We start from the raw sequence: 23,448 nt of genomic DNA on the forward strand, positions 1-23,448 counted from the left end.
CATCTACGGCGACGTTTTTTTTTGAATTGTTAAATTCCGCTCGATAGTTCAATTTTTGTGAGTGGAGTGGAATAAGTGGAGTTAGCCGGTTTGCGGATTAAGCAGTCGTTTTGTATGTAGTATTTTTTAAATCTGAATCTATCCACGCCTGCAATATTGTCCGTATAAGATAGTCGTGACATATAATTAAATGGTCCAGTCGTATTTTAATGAAACTATTGTCAGGTAAATATACCAATTTGACGCCATTTTATAAAGTGATACCATGTACGCTCACTAGATGTCGAATGGCGCGTGACAAGGAATTAATTAATAAGATTATATGACTGCATCTATTATGTATTATGTTTATAATTATTATAATATAACATTAAAACATCATTTGAATTCATTTACGGGTGTCAATACAATTAACAAAACACATTGATGCCTATGTTAATGAGGCATATAAAGAAGACAGGATACGACTGTATCGAATGTAATTATTTTAATAGTTACTCCCTCTAATACGCTACTGCATCGGAGTATAGGGTAAACACAAGCCGGTGTCATTTATTTAAGTCCACCACCACCTGCGACTCCACCCGGTTACATGTAAATTGTAAGTAAGCAACCGTAGTACAGTTCACCGTGAGTTTTCTATCGGAAAGAGATGACCATATACCAGTAGCGAAAGGTGAAGGTAGGCTGTTAAGATCCGCCATAAATAGTGCACATTACACTTTGTTATTCATACGTATTTGTTTTTATTGAACTAAGACTACAATTTACGGATGGTATTGGTTAGTTTTTAAAAATCTTATAAATTTATCTTATTAAAAATCTTATGTTGATTACCGATGTTGTTTTGGGACTCTGAAGATAAAATTTTATATAATATTTAATGTAACTACAGAAATAATCAATTTTCGCCATGTAATCCCGAGTGTTCTTTTGGCTTAGCATAGTACCTTATAATATATAATAAGAAAATATAGGGTTTCATAATAATAAGAACAATAAATTATAGAACCCTTTCAGAATTTCTTATTTATATGGCAATTATATGTACCTTTAAAATGTGTTGACCCGTCTGCTTTGTACCGAAGTGGATATGGGGAATCCGCATTAAAAAACTGAACAGTTTTACGTAGATATTTAATTACTGGTAAAAATACACAATACACCTAAGTAACAGTGGATTTTAAATATTGACATAAGGTCTTGTTTATTTTATTTATATTTTTAAGTTAAATTCATTTATTTTGTATTAGGTACATATGCGTCGAATTAAAATGAATGGGCAGTTAAATATAATAATAAAAAAACAGATGGTCACGTTATAAAAATACGAGTAGGTACTGGAGCCAGTCTTTGAGTATTTCCGACAACTTATTTATATTTTTGATCAAGGGTCCTTGATAAAATTCAAAAGAAAACTAACGACAAAGCATACTCAATAACAATAATATTTTTATTCACTATTTTTGTCGTATAAATAATAATAAAATATTTGCAAAGCGTAGCTTATAGTTTCTGCGATTGGGGTTAATTTATTTTAAAGGGTGGTGTAATAGGTATTGTGCGCATAGACAAAGCGCCTCACATTAAACGGCAAAAGACTCTCACGATAAAAAAAAATGGATGGCCGGGCAGAGTGGAGGAGTCTGCTGGTCTTTCCAATGTAATCTAATAAAAGAAGAAGAAATAGGTTTTAGAGCAGTGGCGAAGGGCGGCCGTAGATTGTGGAGATCTGATATAAATCGTGCACACTAATCTTTGTCAGTTATACTTATTTATTTTCATTGTACTAAGAATACAAATTGCAGATGGTGTTGGTTAGTTTTTAAAATACACAACCCTGCCTACAACACGACTAACAGTGTTCATCATTTTTGTCACAGCCTACCCCATACTATTATAGTTTGGTAAAGTATAATATATTATATTGATGAACTAATCAATAACATACGCAATTTGTATTCTTAGTTCAAGTAAGTTACAACAAAAAATCTTGGAGTGATCCGTGACGTCAGTTAGTAATTAAAGTAATACCTACTTTTATTTAAAATACAAAAGCCGATCGCCAATAGTAGCTCAATTTAGAAAACGCTTCAGAGAGTATTAAAAGCTATTAGTTAACATTTGTCGCAATTAAGTATGACGCCTTTAGCATAGTGGTCTATGTGCATGGATGCGATACCCGAGAGATGCAGGTTCAATACCTGCGGGGTGTCTTACTTTTTTCAAAAAGATTTTTTCTATTGGTTATAATATATTTTCTCAGAAGTGTTTTCAAAATAATGTACGAGTATGTTGAAAACAAATAAGTATAGCTGACAAAGTTTAGTATGCACTATTTAATTAGGATTTCCACAGATCATTTCCAACTGGTTTTCACATTTCTATCTTATTAATCTGTTTCTGTGGTGGTAGCATATCTTTGATAGAAAAGGGCAACAAAAGATGAAGAACCTACATGACCGAGCGGTAACGTATTTGGTTAGTAAGTCACGGGTTTCGGATTGTTGCCCAGAGCATGTACTTATTAGGTTAAGCAATTAGTGAATAACATCAGATTCTCGTAAAAAAATTATTACGAAACATCTATAAGAAGCGGTTAAGATGCACACAGGATTTGTATAGTTATTGGAAATTGTTATAAAATATTATTAGATATAGGACATGAATGAATACGGAAATTTATGACTGACCGAATTCCCACAGTATTATGTTATATTGTTAAATATTATAGTAAAGGATGTTTGATATATATAAATAAGGGATAACTTTTAGATTAAGTACTAATTATAGGCTAGATTCATTGTGTAATTTTAAGAACTTGCTATGTTCCCACAATATTGTAGAGGGTGTAATAATATGAATTGTAATTTTTTACATCATAAAATCGATGGTTTATGATGTTTTTCTCTTTTCTGTATGACTTCCCTAAATCCTTGTCCATGTGAACATATCGCAAGTATGAAAAATCTCTATCCAGCATCCAAACTATATATTACGGGTAGAGATGGGTTTCGGGAATTCTCGAAATTTTCCATCCCGAATCTCGAGAATGGAAATTTTTAATATTTCAGGAAATCCTGGATCTCAAGATTTTTTTTCCGGGATTCGGGATTTCTTTACTATCAAATATTAATTGAAAAAACGATTTTCTATATGGAAAAAGTGGACAGAAAACACAAAATTCAAGGACTGGTCGGGGCATTTAACATAATTAAGCCAACGTCGAATCAAAATGAGCGCAATTTTTGCAACACCAGGGAATTTTGTGTCTCAAAAGCGTACGCGATTGTCAGACGCAGCGATTGACAGTCTGTGTTTTTTGAAATTCTATTTTAATAAGTAATTTTTTAAATTATTTTTGTTTTCTACTTCTATTTTGTTTGTCTTCTTACATAAATAAAAAAAAAACATATTTTTTTGGAATCTGTCTGTGTTTACACAGATTTTAGGATTTTTATAAGTTTTTTTGAAATTTCCCGATTTCTCGAGAATTCTTTCCTGGAAATCCCGAATCTCGAGAATTCAAAATTTCATCATTTCAGGAAATCCCGAATCTCAAGATTGAGATTTTCTCGGGAAATACCCAACTCTAATTACGGGTGTAACCAATATAGCGCAGAGGCTTGTTTCAGACGTCATACTGTTTAGTTATGTATATTAAATACCTGATTACACAATTGTCCAATAAATTATTTTCATATGATAAAATTGTGAATTAATAATTTTGGACTAATTATAGTAGCCTGGTCAAACCGTGCTATCACAAAATATAAGAAAAAAAATCGGTGTATGTAGGTACTTATGTACGCGCGTTAGAAGTTATACTTATTTAGTGAAACACAACTTTAAATAGATAAAGTAGATTCTTTGACTAGCTCTTAATTATCTTGTTAAATTACACACTTAAGAAAAGGGACCGCTTATTGGAATGCCGTTGGTTTATTTCTATACACTTTAATTTATATTACTAAATTATATATTGGTTTCTCGTTGTTTTTATTTTTAAAGTACCAACTGTCATTCTGATGTTTAATCGTTTATTTACGTAAGGAATTGCAAATGGCCGACAATAATAAACGGCTGATAACCGAACAACCGGTGGTTCGAATCCAATCGAGTGCGTTTTTTTTCGTGTGAATATAAAAAATAAATTATGTGTTACATCTCACACGCCAAAAATACACTCTGATCTGATTTACCAAACGCGCCAAATTCTTCTGTATAACTTCAAAAATCTTAATTTTTTTTGACCTAGTGGGACTCTAATGTCACATCTTTCACACCATCTTGTAAGTGGTCTTGTTATTTGAGCTATCGGCTATCGGATGTCAATTATTGGAGTTTATAGAAAATATCGTTTGGTCTATAAATGCATAATGAGGTCAAATAATTCTTTTTTGATTACACATTGTCTTTGCTCGCTCACCTGCTGGGAATAAATAATTCATTATATTATTATTGATGCATGTGCGTTACATCGTTAGCAAAGTTCCGACCCACACTATTTTTCGCATACCGTCTTGAAGATGGCGTAGGTAACGCAAAAAAGGCAACTACTGATTGTTCACAAAATACAATTCATCCTCATCATTTAATTAAGTAGGTAGGCACTTAAATTATTTTAAAAAAATTAGTAGGTTCATAAAAAAGTATTAATTCATGACATTCACAATAAATCCCCTATTTATATCAATTGTAATCAACTCAAGATTAGGTATCTAATCTACAGTGGCAAAGGGTGACTTTTGGAAAGAGGAAGGCTGTGGAGATCTGATAAAAAGAGCACACTTATCAGGTATACTTACGAGAATAGTACGATATTTACTTCTTATGAATAGGTACACACTAGTAAATTACAACGACACACTAATTCAATGAAACTTCAAAAACTCATTGACGACATAAAATGAGAGATGTGTTTAAATTACGTATTTTTCAAAACATGTATACCCATCAAAAATCATCGGATAAAATTTATTTTTATTTATAAAAACAATCTATACTTACTTATTTGTTAATATTCGATTAAACGCCGTTGAAATTATTTTTTTAATTATCTAATTATTAATGATTTTGGACAAAGTGCGCAGTCGTGACAACATTATTATGCGCGAATGTTTTAGGCTCTGCGATAGGAGCTTACCTTATTTCGTACAAATCAGCAGACTTGCTGAGGTTACGAGACGTAAAGTCCATACGAAAAAAATAGAAATATTTCACACATAATCGGAGATTTATTTACGTCAAGACGTCGCGGCGTTTATTATTTATTTACGGCGCGCTGTGGTATATTTTTTAATACCTTTGCAGTTGTTTTGTAAACTGTGTAATACTGTAACACATTCCTACATATACGACATCTTTCGTTGGCAAAATAAATTATTTTTAAATAGCATAAAATAATGATGTGATTAAGTATATAAATATGTCAATATGCAATTAAAAAATATTTTTCTTAAGAAGGTAGGCTTTAAATAATCGCCTAGTATGGAGTCTCCGCCACTGCTAATCTACTGTGTTCAACTTTACAATGCATTCGCGCGAAAGTATCACCCATCCGTAAATGATTTGATTCAACAATGCGCATAAATGACGAATGGCATATTATGCCAACTACAACTTACTATTGTTTGATTTTGAGTTAACGTTTTATATCATGGCGTTGCTGCTAAAAGTTGGTATGTCGATAATTTAGGTATTTAGAGTTAATAACTGATTATAAATAGTGTATAAATATGTATGCTAGAAAAAAAATTCAAGGTCATCCGATATAATATAGAACATGCAAATAAAGCACAAATTGAACATGTGTACTTCTTTTAACAATGTCCAGGTTTGTAATCTTTCGAGACGAATAAAAATACATGCTAATCTACAAAAGCCGTTGATTGACCACCTACCACTTCTGTTGTACGTAAAACATTTTACGGTAGTACAGTTCTCCGTGAGCTTTCTTATCAGAAAGAGATGAGCGTATGATATACGGTCTCCAATTTTATTAGATTCAATATGATCATAATTCAATTTTCATAGCTGATATTGGCAAAATTCATGAATAATCTAACAAATAATCCAGTATATCGGCTATTTTTTAAATTTGTTTGCTGCTAGCTTCCTGTAAAGTGTAAACTGACGAGAACCGTGTTTTATTTAGACATGAATTTTATGTCAGTACTATACGACCCAAAGAGGTAGGATGGTCTTTAATATACGGCCATATATTTACGATACAACATTTCACGGTAAAGTGTGATACGGCGAACTGCATACATACAAGTTTACGGACAAAGAGCCAGATAACAAATAAAAGAAAAATTTTCAACCAAAAATAAATAAAAACAAAAATAGAATTACTTGATTAATTATTTGTAATTAAATGTAACACAATTTTATAGTACTTATTCCACTATTTAATTAAATTCTGTACCGGTTTCGTCCTCTTCCAGGGGAAATTATCAACGATAATGTTGATAATGTCCACTTGAAGAGGACGAAACCTGTACAGAATTTAATTAAAAAGTGGAATAAGTACTATAAAATTGTGTTTTATTTAATTACAAATAATTAATCAAATAATACAATGCAGCTCCACCATCAATTGACAGTTAACAAAAAAAATAAAAAATAAAATTTAAAAAACAAAATAGATAGAGCACCATTAAATAACTGTATTTTGTGCAAAGGTATAATGAAGAAGTCAAAACGCTGATCAAATTGTGAATATTTCGAAATAGTCTCTTGAATTTTTATTTTTATTATAAGTATAGATTAGAGTAGAATTTTTTTAGTATCCGTGTATTATCTTGAATAACGCTTATATTATACTCACAGTTTCATCTCACACATGTGACCAAATGGCACACATTCAAAAGCGCCATTCACTTCTCATAATACTAATACGGATGCGTGCACCACATTTTCATTAAAAATATTTAAAAAAAAATACTGTTATAAAAAATCTATAGAATGCTAACATAATACATCGCGGATTCGACTATAGTTTCCAAAAATAAATTGTTTTCGTTTAATTATAACGTATTTAATTTTGGTTTTGAATTAGCCTAACAAGCAGATCTATTCCAACTATATAACTCCATAACACTCAATAGCACCGTCCATTTCGTTATAGATATTTTCAATATCCGAGATAACCTCACTTTGTTACGGATCTATAGGCAATAAGTGCCCATATTCTGCCAGAAGTTCACACTCGTTGTGGGTCGGGTGAGGTCGTACTTGCCAATAATTATTAATTGCTATGGAGCGTTGCGCAGTGCACTGGTTATATGTAAATTGTACGTAAAACATTTCACCGTGGCACAGTTCAATGGAGACCGTATAGATACGGTCATCTCTTTCCGATAAAAAACTCACGGCGAACTGTGCCACGGTGAAATGTTTTACGTACAATTTACTTGTAACCAACTCATTCAAGTTGATGTAAACTCTGTTTATTTAAAATTCTAAAAGTCACATTACAATTCGTATAAATTACACGTTATTTTTGACGAAACAGGGATCAAAAGTCGCGATAGTATATACCGATATTTTGAAGCCGGATTTTGATATTGACTTAATGACGAAAATAAGAGGTAACATACAAAGCCTCTGGAATGTTCTCAAATATTTTCAATATTGAATGCGCGTTTAGTTTAAGTGAATGCATATAGACGTATCTATTAAAATATCATAAATAGATCATATATCTACTTTTTAAGTTTGTCCCACATTTCTTAACATTTGTGAATAATTAATAATACTTTCTTACTATTACATATTTCTTACTACTATATTTTTATTCAACGAATAATACTCAAGAATGTAACATTCTTTATTGAAGATATTTAATTCAGAAACACATAAGAAATATACAAATTAGAAATCACAGTCATAGTTATGATTGTTATTAATTTTGTTTATTATTAAAATCAAAGTGAGGTTTAGTTTTTAGTTGCTTGTGAGTATGTCCACATGCCGAATTTTCTTATTATAAAATATTTGGATCACTTTTATTGGTAGCATGGTTACCACATAATTTATTGATATATTATGAGCGAATCTCGAAAATAATACCGTATTGAGGCCAAGTGGAGGCAAAAATGCTCAGCGAGATTTTTAACGATACCGGTTTTGTAACATAACGACACAACACGTCGTGACTACTTAACTGCAGCCCTTAAATTATCCATTGACACGATTTAATAAAAACAATATAATTAACAACAATCGTAGTTTTAACATTGACAATCAGTACCACATATTATTTACTACTAGGTACTTAATAATAATACGTAAGATTCTTAATTTTGTTGATTAATGAGTAATCCAAGTACTAAACATAAAGGATTTGGGATAATAGTGGCGGGCGCACATCTGATTTATAAAAATTCGTCAAAACATTATCTTAAAATCGAACGATTTTAAGATAATGTCATTTTAAATATCTAAAATTTCTTCTTTAATTTTTGGTGTGTTCTTGAAGAATTTCTGCTATAGAATTTACAATTTTAGTAATGTCTATGTCTGTATTTAAAGGATTTTTAAAAAATGTAGCCAACTAATTCAGTTCGATAATGGAAAATTGCTGGAATCGATTTTCAAATCGCTCTAAAAGAGTGTTAAGATTATAATTATTAATAATTTTACATCAAAAATATTTTCACTAATCACTTTTTTCATCCATGAAAAATGTACAAGAGAATTTTTCGATAAAATATTTATCCACAACTGTATTTTAGCTATGAAGGCTTTTATAGAACTAATCATTTCTGCTATATCTTTATTTTTCCCCCTGAAGTTCAAGATTTAAATTGTTTAATTTTTCACAAATATCAGTCAAAAAAGTCCATCACCAATGATGGTTATCTAATTTAATTGTTCGAATGTTTGACCTTTTGAAATGAAAAAAAAAATAATCTCAAAAATATGGTTATTTTGTTGCGATTTCAATAAATAATTTTATTATTTTTTTGTTCGTTATTTAATATTTTGCCGGGAGGCGCACGAAAATGGCTCCGCGGGCTCACATGGGCCCGTGGGCACGCGGTTAAGAACCCCTGCTGTATAGTATACGGTCATCTCTTTCCGATAAGAAAACTCACGGCGAACTGTGCTACGGTAAAGTGTAATACGTACAGTTTACATGTAACCCAGAAAACATGCTTTATAACAAAATGCCATCAACATCTCATTTAAGATTAAGCAGTCTAATGGGATAGTAGGTACAGGGGTAGTGAACCTTTTTACACATACCGCTCACTTTTGTATCTCTGCTAGTAGTAAAATTTTCTAACCGCCCACTGGTTCCACAGTAATGGTGATTTATAAAGTAGGGAAGAAACTTTACTTTATAAAATTTATAAAGCAGAGTTACAGCAAGTTAAAGCATGTAATACTAATTACTTACCAAATACTTTATGTCAGACTATCGCTAAGTTTGGCAGAATAAATCTTTATAAAACAACTTACTGTAGTTAAATCTATCTTTTTATTTATACTTTCATTGCATAGAAACGTCAAGTCTGATGATATTACAATTAATTAATTAAATTATTAATGAGATCCCTAAGGCTGATGCTGCGAAACTAAATACTGGATATCTGGCAAATAGTATATTTTCTGAAATTTAAGTTGTCACGGGGAATTTTATGAAAACATAATGAAAATGTTTTTAAAACCCCTACGCCCACCATGAAAGCTGGAAAACCCACTAGAGGGCGGGTAGGGAGCAGGTTAACCACCCTGGGATAGTATATAATTAGTCATTATTGAGTCAGTAGAAATTTTAATGAGAAGATCAAGAGGAATGGGGAGTAATTAGTAGGGAGCGGATTTATATGCAACAAAAAACATGATTATATGCATCCACATATGCACTTCAAATCAGTGAAATATGTACTAAAACCAAAGAAATGTGCAGTTAAAAATTTACATTTTATGGAAAAAATGTAAATACCCATTTCCCTACCCACAATCCAATATTACAGATAAAAAATCGAATAACAAATTAATAATCTCAATCAATATAATACAATAACAAAAAACACAAATAATCAATATAAAGTTAATCAATTACAATTTTAAAAATAGTTTGTTTTCAAGTTCAAATAATTGAATAAGAAATAATGTAAACTATACACAACTTAAAAAAAACAAAAACGACACACTTAATACTAAATACTACATATCGTCGGTGTTTTGTAAAAAGGGCGAATCAACCATTTTGGCGAAATCGAGATTTTAATGAAAATACAATACGTACTCTACCAGCTTTGTTGTGTAAAAATGGCGAATTTTTATCTCTACAGAAAAGTACTTAAAAACGATAATCGACTAAAATTAAATTAATTAAAATTACGAAATAAAAAGAAAATGTGACATATTAGGCCTTTTAAAATATTATATAATAATACCTATTATAATGACAGTATTCTTTCTAAGCTTTATTATAAACTTGTTAGATATTTATAATCATCTACAGGTAAAAAACAAATAAATGTCAAAAGTTAAAAATCCTTCTCCTGTAAAGTAGCATTTTGGTTAATTCGCCCTTTTTACAAAACACCGACGATATTATTTACTGTTTTTTTTTCTCCGAAAAAAACTTAAGTACATTAAAATTTTTAAAACTAAAATTATAAATGCAAAAGCCCTAAAATATGCATTTATTTATGAAATATGTTCTAACGTCTCAAATATGCATGTATATGCACAATAAATTTTTATGTTTGGATTCTGCGTCTTTCAAAACGGATTTCTGTGCATACACCCTAACACAACATGCACTAGCGTGTAAATCCGGGCCCTAGTTATTAGGGTATATAATTGTGACATCGCTGTTAAAAAAATTACCAAATTATAAATAATCATTAAGTATGAAATTGAGTTAATTAATAAATAATTTAGGGTTCTAAAGTATTTTCGTTTCTCACCTTTATAAGATCATTAAAATAATTTTAGTAAGGAAAGCAATTACGGTGTCAAATTACTTACTGACGTTTCCAAAATTGAAGATTCAGTTAAAAAGATTAACCTTTGGTTAAGTTGGTTAATTACCTTCGAATTAAACGCTCATTATAACCAACCTATTCATTTAATATCGCGTCTTATCTTTGCGTTCACGTAATTGATGAAATGGTTCCTGATGCATGCACGTGTGTAGTGATGTGCTTTACAACATGATTAACAAGCGGTTCGCTGCGTTGGCGTTTTCAATTTATTTTGTTTCTAAAATCGGTGTTTATTACTTTTTTAATTTTAAACACGTTTTCAATTCCAATATTCGCCACATTTAACCGCGATGAAAATATAAATGAGATAAGTCAGAAAAAAAAATACTCAAGCTATACTGAATGGTTACATGTAAGTTGTACGTATGCAGTTTATCGTGGGACACTTATTCGTGCGCCGCAGTACGTGAAACATGAGTTCGTATAACATTTTATCAAATGACGAGATCTCGTTGAACATTTCACCGTGGAATACATTTGTACGTATCTTACAAAATGCGGCGATAGTTTGCAAATAGTACTGTTCTAATAAGATTAACCCATACCTCACCTAACCTAGTAAAGACATCTCTTAAAATTCGCCACATGTTGTAGCATACGTACAAATATATTCCACGGTGAAATGTTGAACGAAGAACTCATCATTTGAATAAATGTTACACGAACTCATGTTTCATGTACCTACTGCGGCGCACGAATAAGTATCCTGCGGTGAACTGTTTACGTACAAGTTTCCGGGTACGATACTGAATTCGTTCATATTTCTAAAAAATGTATAACATGCACTAATATACTATCATGCTAGTTACTCATATTAACAAACGTATCCGGAAACTTGTACGTATGAAGTTCGCCGTATCAAACTTCACTGTGCAATAATGTTGTATTGGAAATTTAATATATTATGGCCGTATATTAAAGACCGTCCAACCTCTTTGGGTCGTGCAGTACTGACATAAAATTCATGTCTAAATAAAATACGGTTTTTGTCGGTTTACACTTTACAGGAAGCCAGCAGCAAAAAAATTTTTAAAATAGTCGATATACTGGAAATTTTGTTAGGTAAGGTTAGGTTTTCATTCTTGAATTCATGAATTTTGTCAAAATCAGCTATGAAAATTTAATTAATATGCATATTGAATCTCATAAAATTGGAGACCGTATAGTATACGGTCATATCTTTTCGATAAGAAAGCTCACAGTGAACTGTGTCACGGGGAAATGTTTTACGTACAATTTACATTTAACCATTAACAAATGGTTCGATCGAGCCTGTGAGAGCCAGTAAAGGGACATCGTCTCAATGGGTGTATGCACTTACATGGCTTGTAATAATACGTTCACTTAAAACTGATTAACTCTCGCTTAACATCCCAAATAATTGTTTTTTAACTGTTCTTAAATGTTGCATCGCGAGATGAATAATTTTGCTAGTATTAAATTATATTTTTACATGCACGCAGTTCTCGGCCATCGTTTCTGGTTGCGGCGTCCATATTTTGATTTTTAGATTTTTTTGATTGTAGGTTGATACCTTTTTGGTAGTTCACCCAAAGCCCCTAAGTTATTAAAAGCGTTTTCAGAGAGACACTTTTGATACATTATGTATGCACGAATTTAAATGTTCCTTCGTGAATTAGTTTTTATCGCCCAATATTTTTTTTACCGTTAAATAATATAACATTCTGATTCCGTTCAAGGTTAATACATGCATTTTAACATGGAACATGTTTTACTCATGATCTCCGACGCAAAAGCGTTACGAAAAATAGACGTAGAATAACTATAGACGCGCAGCCCGCCAGTGGCCCACGCCCCGCCCCGATTACTTACGCGAGCCGATTATTTTCATTTTACGTTCATTAGTCTACATTCTGTGCGATGTATTGTTCGTCTGTTATTATAACTTCTTTAGTTTTATTATTTAAATTACAAAATTTTCAGAGAAGTAAAATTGTTTGAATCCTTTGGATTCGGTTATTTGACAAATAAAATTTCTTTAGAATTTGGACAACCAGCATTCAGAGAATCAGTAGGCAAAGCATGTTCCATGTTTAATAATTTTGACCGTCAGGTTTTAAGTAACCATCATCTGAGATTTATGAGTTTCCATTTCAGATCAAAGTCGGCGGCTTTCTTTTTCCGTTTCACATTTCCCGTTTCCAATTGTTATTAGATTCTCATTGTTGATTTCTCGAGAAATTAAAATTCTTGAAAATTTGCAAAATTTATTTTTAGAGAATTATCGACACGAATTTTTTTAATCACACCTCCACGTAGTGTAGTGTATACTGTATATTACTTAAAATAAATAAATAATAGTAAAAGTTCACATGTCAAACTGAAATAATAAGGCTTGAAGTTTATTTTATCTTTTTCTTTTCAATGGTGATGTCACAATGCTAATATTGTTGATCATGCTCGCAATACAACAATGTGGTATTATTATAGCTATCACTGGTATCAGTAACATTACTAATCTTATGTATTGAGTTTAAATTGTGGGATACTATTTAGCTGAAGTGAGCATACGTCTTATCTTATATTATATTATAATACTTTATACTACTTCGACGTTTATCACAGCAGGTTGCGAAAATGTATAGAGACATCAACGAAAGGTGAAGACAAAAACCGAAGATAAATAGTTTTATTTTTATTAAAATTAGGAATTATATTATAATAGTGGAGCTCTGACTCATGGTCATATTTTGCGAAAAAATCCACCGCCAGAACCGCTCTTGCAACATAATAATGCACACGAATGCAATCTTTAAGTCTCATTATCTCGAAAAGCAGATCGACGCCACCCATATTTTTGCATGTATATTTAGAAACTATTCACAGTATATCAAAGTAATTAATATTACAGTTATATTTGAATCATTTTAGTACATAATAATAATTGTAATATAAGCAGCATATTTTCAATGCCAAATATTTATTAAAAATTTTCTTTAAGGCTATACTTCAGTTGCGGCATGGTCTAAAAAGATTGTGGGTAGGCGATGCGCGGATTGTGCAAATGACGCATGCCGAACGAAATATAATTTGAATTATTAAAAAAATCCAACACGTGTCCATTTAATGTTATGTTTATTGTTATATTAGTAATAAAAATAGTATATTCATGGACATGTTTTCTTTACGTAAAGTTTTTTAGTCATCTTTACACGATTTAAGAATATTTTCATCCGACGCCATGACAAAACAAATCGACGTGCGCACACCTCGACTGTCGGTCTTCGATTGGCGACGAGTGCGTAATTTCGTCGCACCTACTGTTGATTTTATTTGCCGTTTCACTGAAGTACGCTCTTAATAAATACAGTTATGATAATAGTGTGAAAATCAAAATGGACTTACAATTAAATTCAATTTTTCTTTTATACTTATTTTTTAAATTTCAATTTAATGTGTTCTATTATTATTTGTAGGTAGACTTTATTCGTTGTTGAATAAAAAAATAAATAATATTACATATACTATAATTTGTATTACTAATACAGTCTTCGAAAAGATAAACAAAAACCGTGACCGTCAAAGTTAGCCTGGGAAAAAGTCAAATTAATAAAACCGTTCATTGTGATGTGCCTTTTAGAATGGCAATTAAAATAATTATTAATTTCCGTATTATTAAAAATATTACAAATGAAATTAAACAAATGAAATAGGATATTATTAGTATTTTAGTTAGAGTCCAATTAGTTAATACTAATTTAACAATATCAATTAAAATAAGCAGTCCGTCATGCTTGTAATTCTCATAGAGTCCCCGATGTAGGTACCTACCTATCACAGGCGAAGGGTAGAGGTAGGTTGTTAAGATCCGACATACATAGTGCACACTAAACTTTGTCATTCATACGTATGTGTTTTCATTGAACTAAGGCTACACGATGCAGATAGTTTTGGTTAGTTTTTAAAAATTAATTAAGCCCTGCGTAAACCTTGTCATAATTGATAATAGTCAAAAAATAGTTGTCTATCTATAAAATATCTAAAATGATGCTTAATATACGGACGCAGGTGCCCATACACGGAAGCATGCACGATGAAATTGCTCGAAGAACAAAGCTGGGATGGAGTGCTTTCGGACGTCTGAATAGTATCTTCAAGAGTGACCTACCATTATGTCTTAAGCGTAGGGTGTTCAACCAATGTGTGCTACCCGTGCTCAAGTATGGCTGCGAGACGTAGATTCTCAACACGAGAGATGTCCAAAGGCTAAGAGTCGCCAAGCGAGGCATGGAGAGGTGTATGTTGAGCATCACGCGAAAGGACCGTAAGAGAAACGAATGGGTTAAGAAGCAGACAGGAGTACGCGATGTAATAGACGTTGCCAAAAAGCTGAAATGGAGATGTGCGGGGCACATTGCTCGCCGAAAGGACGGCCGCTGGACAAATGCCGTCATCCAGTGGTACCCAAGGGGCACGAAACGGCCACAGGGTTACCCTAAAAGCCGCTGGATTGACGAACTGGTAAAGTACGGCGGAAATACGTGGCAGCGAATGACACAGGACCGAGAGAATTGGAAGAAGCTTGGGGAGGCCTTCATCCAGCAGTGGATTGACCCCGGCTGATGATGATACATACTTTTAGATATTTTATAGTATAGGTAGGTAAGTATATATTATTAATTCACCGAAAACGAATAAGTGTGACTGAAAAAGTGTGCATTACTTTTGTTGGATCGCTTATAGTATATCTAAACTATTATGGTTTAGTTTAGGCAGGCTTTAATTGACTTTTAAAAACAAACCAACACTATCTAAAAATTGTACAATTCTTAACAGCCTACCTCCACCTTCGCTAGTGATATCGGGTAATATTGTGTAAAATCATGTATTTAACACATCCATGCATAATATATATATATCAACATAGCTGCAATAAACATTTTAAGTCATGTTGTAATTAGGAAAATTATCTATTAAGTAACTGAAGACAGGAACATACAAACAAAACCTTTCCCATGTTTTATTTTTATCACAATGGTCACTACAAACTGTAAAACGCCATATATTTGAGGGCGCTGGTGTCGTATTAGTATATCGTTTGCAATAGAAAGTTTAGTTCTCAAAATTTCCGCTGGGTTATCTGTTTTACATTGCAACAATGGCTACAATATTTCGCAGCAGTTACAATTTTCCCGCGTAAAGTTATACTATTTGACAGAAGATGGGAACCTTGTCAGAGATTTCATTGAAATTCAGAAAAATATAAGAAAAAGATTCAATTCAATTGAAATTTATTTATTAGAACGATTTTATTTGGTCGTATTCTTATTTGTCCGGTGGTCGTTTATCCAGTAAAAATCTTGCAATCGATTTTTAACTAACTACCCCGACTAGCTAGAAATTTGAAACTTTTAGAATATTATCAGAACACGATGCCAATGCATTCTTTTAATACTTTCAAATTCATTTTCAGTTAATTCTGTTTTGTATGAAAAGTTATTTCGGAAGAAATCCGTAATCCAATCCACTATTATTGGTTGCTAAGGAAGTGGTCCTAGCAACTAAATTATTAATATATACGTGCGTTACTATGGAAATCAAAATGACATATTTAAGTATTCTATATTTGTTTGTAAGTTTAAGCATATTGAGCATAATAATTGAACCGAAAATTTAAAAACGTTGTATATAAAAAGTTCTTTTTATCTTGTAATTATTTTTAGATAGGTACCGTGAACATTACAAATTATAAATTTAAGACGTTCACAACATGACATTTAAAAATAAAGAAACAATATAAAGAGTAAAAATAAATATATGCAGTATCACAAAAACAGTATAAAAAGTAAAGTAAAAGGTACATAAAATATTAAAAAAATATATAAAAAATATAAATTATAAAGCATAAGCACACCGAATGAGCGAAGTGGACACTATTTTAAGAATTTATAAAACAACGTCCATCTATACCTACTCATCCTCGCGTACTTACGCGAGGATGAGTAGGTATAGGTGGAATATATCGACATCTGAAGCGATTTGGTTGAAGAGAGCTATTGCCCTCCCAATTGGCAACACCAATGGCAGGTTAGTTCTTCTCCTCGGGAGATAACATATAAGTTAGGTAACTATTTTTGTTGTTTTTATTTTATTGATTTCACACAATTGGGTAAAGTGACCAGAAGAATCTGGGTTTAATGTGACCTTTTCAATCAATACCTACTTGTATAATATAGTTCCATGGTATGGTTGTGATGTTCTCCATTTTTTTCATATTCTGTTTTCCTTATAATGATTATATTCTACTAAATATTTACATTATAATGTGAATGCTCTTGTTTGGGTTTAAGTCAAATCGCCATTTATTTTCAAAATTGACAATGTACCTACGCATTAATTAATAAAATAAATACCACTTAATTTGTTGATAACAAATTCAAGTTTTAGGATTTAACTGTTTTGTTTTTAAAGTTGTGTAATGCTTGTAGTTTTTGATAATGCCGACGAAAACAGTGTGAATCTGCAATACCTACGATATTAATTAAATCTAACTAGTATTTTATTACTGTCACTTTCATATAATTCGTTACTGCCAAAAGTTAGTAAGTATTGAAATCATGTTGTGTAGTATTTCCAATTTGAAGTTTGACATGCCCTCTAAAATCAGGCACTATGCTAATTTTATTGTGCTTTATGTGCATGTTCTATATATCCGATAACGTTGATTTTTTTCTAGCATACATATTTATATATGGCATAGGGACATAAAACGTTGTTAACCACATAACAGATTAATAAATATAATTCCGATACGTTATATCCCAATACATTACATTTTGACGCAGGGCTTTGAATGTGTGAGTGTCCTACGAAAATGAACCACGCATTATAAACGTGCAATAGCGTGTGTTGCAACTTTCAATACACCAATATTAAATGAGCGTAAGTGCATAAACCGAGAGCAGTTGTCAATATTCAATGTATGATGTATTCGTGACACGTGTTTAACTTTATCCCGTATTCTTCTACAGTCAAGATCGGTTACCTGCTTCTCCATACCCGTTAGGTATTTTATTTGCCATTATTTATTTCCCTGTTGTTTACTCTAAATACCTAAATTATCGACTTACCAACTTTTGGCAGCAATCCACGATATTTCGGTTCCGTCTTCTCGAGAAGGTTTTCTCCTATGCCTAATGGAAAATTAAAAAATTATTTAGATAGGTATGTACATGCAGTGGCGAAGGGTGGAGGTAGGCTGTTAAGATCCAACATAGATAGTGCACAATAAACTTTGTCAGACATTCGTATTTGTTTTTATTGAACTTAGACTACAATTTACAGGTGGTGCTGGTTAGTTTTTAAAAATCGATTAATCCTTGCGTAAACCAAACCATAATAATTTTGATATATTATGGGCGATTTGACAAAATAGTGCACACTTTTTCATTCATACTTATTTATTATCGTTGAATTAAGTATCCATATTACACAAAATTATTTATGGTTCAATGGCATAATTTTAGATACATATTTTAAAAATCGACGATTATTTTTTGACTATTGAAGGCGTCCCCCGAAAAGGGGTCTATATGCAAAAACAAAATTGTCCAGGAGAGGAAAAAAATGTTTTATTCGATAATGAAGACTTTTGGAGTATATCTGTGATAATAATTATGTTCATGAAAGCACTCTTTATCATTGACAATTTTAAATTTTTTATTTTGGATAATAAAATAAATCATATAGACCCCTCTTCTACGGTACGCATTTTAGTATTGCTAATATCACAAAAACTGTGGCAGACAAAATAATAAAACTTACCAATAACATGAGCAATGCTATTTATTAGAACGTTTTTTTTAGCTCGTATTCTTCTTTGTCCGGTACAAATCTTGCAATCGATTTTTAACTTACTTCCCGACTAGCTAGCCATTTGAAACGTTTAGAATATATCAGAACACGATGCCAATGCATTTATAAAAAATACTTTTAGCCACCTTTAAGTAGAATTGAATTCATTTTCAGTTAATTCTGTTTTGTATGAAAAGTTATTTCGACACCATTATTGGTTGCTAGGGGAGCGACTAAATTATTAATATATACGTGCGTTACTATGAAAATCAATATGACATGTCAAGTAAAAATTTTTTTGATCGTTTAAGCTAGTCAAGTCAAGTTTATATGGTTCAACAGAAAATTTAAAAACGTTGTACTTATATAAAAAGTTGTTTTTATCTTGTAATTATATAGACCCGTTTTAGTCAATAAAATCACTTTTTGACATGATGTATTATATAGACCCCTTTTCGGGGACGCCTTCTATTATCTATTTTAGCTTGGTTTTCGCAGTGATTAATTGAATTGAAAAAATCTAACCAACACTATCTGTAAATTGTAGGCTTAGTTCAATGAAAACAAATACGTATGACTGATAAAGCTAATTATACACTATTTAAATCGGATCTTAACAGCCTACCTCCACCCTTCGCCACCGGTAGACTGTGTCAATAATATGGAACCGCATTTTTTTATATAAAAAACGGACAAATATGGTTCCAGAGTCACCGGTTCTTGGCCACATTGTTCTACCTACACCGTGGAATATTGTCTAACTTGCAAATTTATTATTTGTCTTTTTAATTTGGCCGTGTGATAGTAGACATAAGGTATGTAATTGAATTTGATTGTAAAAAAAAAATTGGTCCGTGAGAAATTCTCGCGACCATAATAACGGATTTTTTTGTCCTCGACTTTTCAGTGCATTTCCAATTTATGGCCAATATAGTGTAGTTTAGTTTGCAAATTAAGTACTTACCGACAACTTTATTGTATCCAGTGCAGTGGCGAAGGGTGGAGGTAAGCTGCTAAGATCCGCCATAAATAGTGCACATTAAGGGCGGACATGCTCAGCGTAGGTAAAAATGGAGCTTTTATTGTATTTTCAAAGCATGATCCTGGACATTCCTTAAACGTTGTAGATAATCTATTTATATAATTTTGAAGCCTTATTATCATTTATATTTATTTTAAACATTTGATGACTACATAAAGTATTTTTATTACATAAAATAGTATTCTTTTAAACCTCTCGCTCTAATGTTTTAGAATATAGTCATATTTCAGTACATGCATGTGCAGTGGTGTTAAGATTTTTTACATTTATTAATTTTTAAACGCATTTATAAAACCATTAGTATAATTTATGTCGACATTATTATAGTGAAATATTTAAGATAGAAAATTATATTGATAATCTCTGTGATCCCAAATTTGACAAGAATTAGGCATTTTATTATTCAAGAAATGGGCAAGATTAACACATTTGAAGATAATTCTAAAGATACTAATTATAAGCTATGTCTTTGACCATTCAAGCAAGTGTGATAAACATCCTACGAATAATGATTGCTTTATAATAATTATTGACCTAAGAATAAGGTAGTGTTTTCTTGAAATACGCCATTTCTTTTGGCATTCCCCAGTGGTTAAGCTACAACATACGGCCGTAGCCATAAATTGACAAACTAAAACTGAAGTAGTGAGTAAGATCATGTTATTCTATATTCAATATTATTGATTATCTAAAACGTTTAAGGAATGTCCAGGATCATGCTTTGAAAATGAAATAAAAGCTCCATTTTGACCTACGCTGAGCATGTCCCCCCTTAAACTTTGTCAGTCATACGCATTTGTTTTCATTGAAATAAGACTACAATTTACATACGGTGTTGGTTAGTTTTTGGAATTCAATTAACCCCTACGAAAACAAAGCCAAAATAGATAATAGTAAAAAAAATACTTAAAATTCTGCAATTAAATTATACATAACTTTGGATATTTTATAGATATACCTAATAACATTTTTTATTTATTACAGTTTGGTTTGGGTAGGGCTTAATGAGTTTAAAATAAATGAACCAACAATATGTGTAATGTGAATTCTTAATCCAATGAAAACTAAAGTAAGTATGAACGAAAAAGTGTGCACAATTTTGTCGTATCGACCAAAATATACCAAAACTATTACGGTTTGGTTGAGGCAGGGTTAAATTGACTTTTAAAAACTAACCAATGCCATCTGTAAATTGTCGTCTTAGTTCAATAAAAACAAATACGTATGACTAACAAAGTTTAATGTGCACCATCGTAGGCATTATTAGATATTATAATCTTATTAGAGAGCATCAGTTGTTTATTCTCCCAAGGTGCAGAACCAACCTGCCACTGTAAATGTCTATTGAGAGGGCGATAACTATGTTCGACCGAATTGCTTCGGGTGTTGATATGTTCTACTCGCGAGAGTGAGTTTAGGTTGACGCTATTTAATAAATTCTTAAAATAGGGTCTCCTTAGCAAACTCGGTGTACTTCTTTGAACTTCTATTGATGTATAATTGTATTTTCACTGCTTTTGTATGTTTATTATGTTCTCTTTCTATATATTTTTTTTTATTTTTATCGTTTTTATAACTTTTTTGAAGTTAACTTCTTTTGGGGCGTTTGGTAGAGAGTGAAATTGAGAGCTGCGCGCGCACACCATTACGAAAGTGCGCGACAGTATGAAGTTAGCTGCGACTCTGTCAGCTGTATATGTACAAACGCAAGTTTGATAGTAGAATCGTTCCATTGCCTAGGCACCGAATTTATTATTGTCGGCCATTTGCAATTCCTTACGTAAATAAACGATTAAACGTCAGAGTGACAGTTGTTACTTTAAAAATAAAAACAACGAGAAATAATTATATAATTAAGTAATATAAGTTAAAGTATGTAGAAATAAACCAACGGCTCTCCAATATGTGGCCCTTTTTATTGAGTGTGTAATTTAACAAGATAATTAATAATTAGTCGAAAAATCTAGGTTATCACTAGTTTTGTTTTTGTTTTGTTACGCCAAAGAAGTATAACTTCTAACGCGCGTACACAAGTACACATACCGATTTTTTTCTTTATAATAATGTTTCATGTCATGTTGTAAACGTCTTAAACTTATAATTCGAGGTGTCCACAATATGTTAAAAAAATAAATTGAAATTTAATTATTCAGATGCTAAATTAAAAAATGTAAAATTTTAGAAGAAGCTTGACTAATGGTGTAAGGTTCACCCCATATGGATAGGATTTTGAAGTAAATACGGTAAATTAAAAGTTTAAAAAATATTTATTAAATATATTTTTTTCTTGTTACAGGTCCACTATTGCCAACTCCACTACCATCTTCAGCTAACCTGACTACCGACGCTGAAAGTGAAAATAAAACAGCAGAAACGACAACATCGCAGACGATATCAATTCCAATCCTGAGCGTCTTGCAAAATGATACTTCTCCAAAAGACTCCAAGAAAGGAAGAGCCATGAACGACACAGCATTAGATATAAACTCATCGATAAATTCAATTCATTCGAACAGCACACAAAATGGCGGCGATCCAAACAAAATGGACACCAAAAAGTTAGTTCCAGACTTGAGTGACGTCAGTATGGATAATGACGATATGGACATTGATTTAGCTTCGAAAAATAGTAAAGAAAGTCCGAAGAAAGTTGAGGATGACATCAAAGCGAACCTGGCGAGTATTGGAGAGACCAGGATCTTGAATAAGCCAAGTATCATGGCTGAAGATCGTCAGTTTGGACCACTGCTTGTTCCGGCCATGGCTAGTGCCAAGGACGTCATAGAGACAACTTGCTTCGATGCTGGGAAAATGTACAAGGTATTTTTTTTTCAAATATATGATAGTTTTCGTTGTTAGTAAGGGCTTGACTGTATGGTTACATCCTGAAACTTCTGACAGGGTGAAAAATGTTAGCATCCCCAAACTAATGGAAAAGGGCCGAATAAATCCGTGTACCTAGTATTAAAAACAGAAAACTACACTGCATTGGACACATTATGAAAGGACAAAAGTACAGCATTCTTTAACTCATTATGCCAGGAAATATTAATGGTAGGTAAACGTAGCAGGCGAAGATGCTGCATTTCGTGGCCTAATAACCCACGGGATCGGTACGAGTACAGCTTCAACCAGCTGTTCCGGGTAGCAGATCGTAGAGCAAAGATGCCACGAGAAGAAAATAGTAGTTTGAAAATTATTAAAACCTGTATTAGCGATACACCCCTGTTACAGGCGGGCTTCTCCCGGTGTAAAATAATCATTTAGTAGTCATAAGTCGAAACGTAACCCTGACCTTTAGAAACGGCTTCATAAAACATCTAATCTGATTCCTTGCTCAACTACGTAATTTTATTTTTTTTTATTCATGAGTAAAGGCCTTCGTCCGGTGCGTGAAAATCACTTACTGGGCGGAGGTGTAATTAAGATAGATTTTAAAGTATAAATGATGATGGATGAAAGAGATAATTTTAAGATTAAATATAAGTACTTATTCATATATAATAAATTTTGCCGCGCTTGCCGGCAACGTTCAAATTTCCACGCGCCTGCGCCTCCTGTGGTGGTCCTCGTGATTCG

At 32.0% G+C, this 23,448-nt stretch overlaps 1 protein-coding gene across 2 annotated transcripts in view; it reads left to right on the plus strand.

Annotated features, from left to right (window-relative positions):
- Positions 1-23,448, plus strand: part of LOC147071104 (putative epidermal cell surface receptor) — a 142,757-nt gene that overhangs the window by 92,166 nt on the left and 27,143 nt on the right. For both annotated transcript variants that reach the window (XM_085948671.1, XM_085948672.1), the window contains exon 3: positions 22,166-22,689. In XM_085948671.1, coding sequence (XP_085804797.1) covers positions 22,166-22,689 — 524 coding nt within the window. The remainder of the gene's footprint in view (positions 1-22,165; positions 22,690-23,448) is intronic.

The sequence above is a fragment of the Rhyacophila brunnea genome, unplaced genomic scaffold (genome assembly GCF_057557595.1).
Source record: "Rhyacophila brunnea isolate RB1 unplaced genomic scaffold, BYU_Rbru_1.0 scaffold_20, whole genome shotgun sequence".
Taxonomy (NCBI): domain Eukaryota; kingdom Metazoa; phylum Arthropoda; class Insecta; order Trichoptera; family Rhyacophilidae; genus Rhyacophila; species Rhyacophila brunnea.